A 1083-nucleotide genomic window follows, 5' to 3' on the forward strand; every position below is an offset into this window, starting at 1 on the left:
TGCTGAATCTCAAAATTAAACTCTTGCAGTCTTGCAATCAACCGAACCAACCTTGAGGAAGCACTACTACTCCTGACACCATCCATCATATAGACTAACGGTTTATGGTCAGTCACCAAAACAAAAGGCCTACCCCACAAAAAATTCTTTAACTTCTCCACAGCCCACACACAGGCAAGAGCCTCCTTTTCGATCGTGCTATAATGCACCTCAGCACCTCTAACAGCCCTTGAAATAAATGATATAACTCTCTCCTTGCCATTAACCATCTGTGTGAAAACAGCTCCCAAACCAATTGCGCTGGCATCCACAGTTACAAAAGATTTTTCCCTCAGGATCAAAGGTTTTAAGACCCGGGGCATTGGCAATAAGCTTGATGACATCCTGAAAAGCAGAATCATGAACATCAGTCCAAATGAATCTAGCACCTTTTTTAAGTAATTGTCTAAGAGGCTCGACAACCAAAGCATATCCTTTAACAAATTTAGCGTAATACTCTCCTAACCCAAGAAAGGAACGTAAAGCATCCTTGTCCTGAGGCTTACTGGCATTCTCTAGATTACTGATGATATCCTTTTTGGGAAAAATCCCATCCTGAGTGATTTTATGACCCAAATATTCAATTTCTTTAACAAGAAATTTACATTTCTCTTTGCTCACAGTCATGCCTTTGCTGCTAAGGATTTTTAAGACTGTTTCCAAGGTGACATTGTGTTCATCAATAGACTTTGCAAAAATTAAAAATTAAATTAAAAATGTCGTCTTGAAAAGACTGGACACCTTGCACACCATGGAACAAATTTTCAACTAATTTCTGGAAAACGCTGGCAGCTGATGCCAGGCCAAAAGGCATCTTCAGGAATCTAAATAACCCAAACGGAGTTATAAACGCCGTCAAATCTTTAGAATCCTGATCCAGAGTGACTTGATGGTACGCTGCCTTTAAATCAATAATAGAAAAAAAATTTGCTCCATTTACAGCAGCTAACATTTCTTGTATTCTGGGCAAAGGATATGTCTCTACTACAATGTTCTTATTGAGAGATCGAAGGTCTACACACAGCCTAATTTCTTGGCTCTTTT

At 39.1% G+C, this 1083-nt stretch overlaps 1 protein-coding gene across 1 annotated transcript; it reads right to left on the reverse strand.

Moving 5' to 3' along the window:
- Positions 1–261: 261 nt before the first annotated feature.
- Positions 262–666, reverse strand: LOC144784115 (uncharacterized). The gene has a single exon (XM_078662796.1). It carries the CDS (start codon positions 664–666, stop codon positions 262–264), a length of 405 nt encoding a protein of 134 aa, XP_078518922.1.
- Positions 667–1083: the final 417 nt, after the last annotated feature.

This window comes from Lissotriton helveticus, chromosome 10, assembly GCF_964261635.1.
Source record: "Lissotriton helveticus chromosome 10, aLisHel1.1, whole genome shotgun sequence".
Taxonomy (NCBI): Eukaryota; Metazoa; Chordata; class Amphibia; order Caudata; family Salamandridae; genus Lissotriton; species Lissotriton helveticus.

Excerpts from the sequence above, each read along its gene's own strand:
- LOC144784115 (XM_078662796.1), bottom strand. The coding sequence starts at position 666 with ATGACTGTGAGCAAAGAGAAATGTAAATTTCTTGTTAAAGAAATTGAA.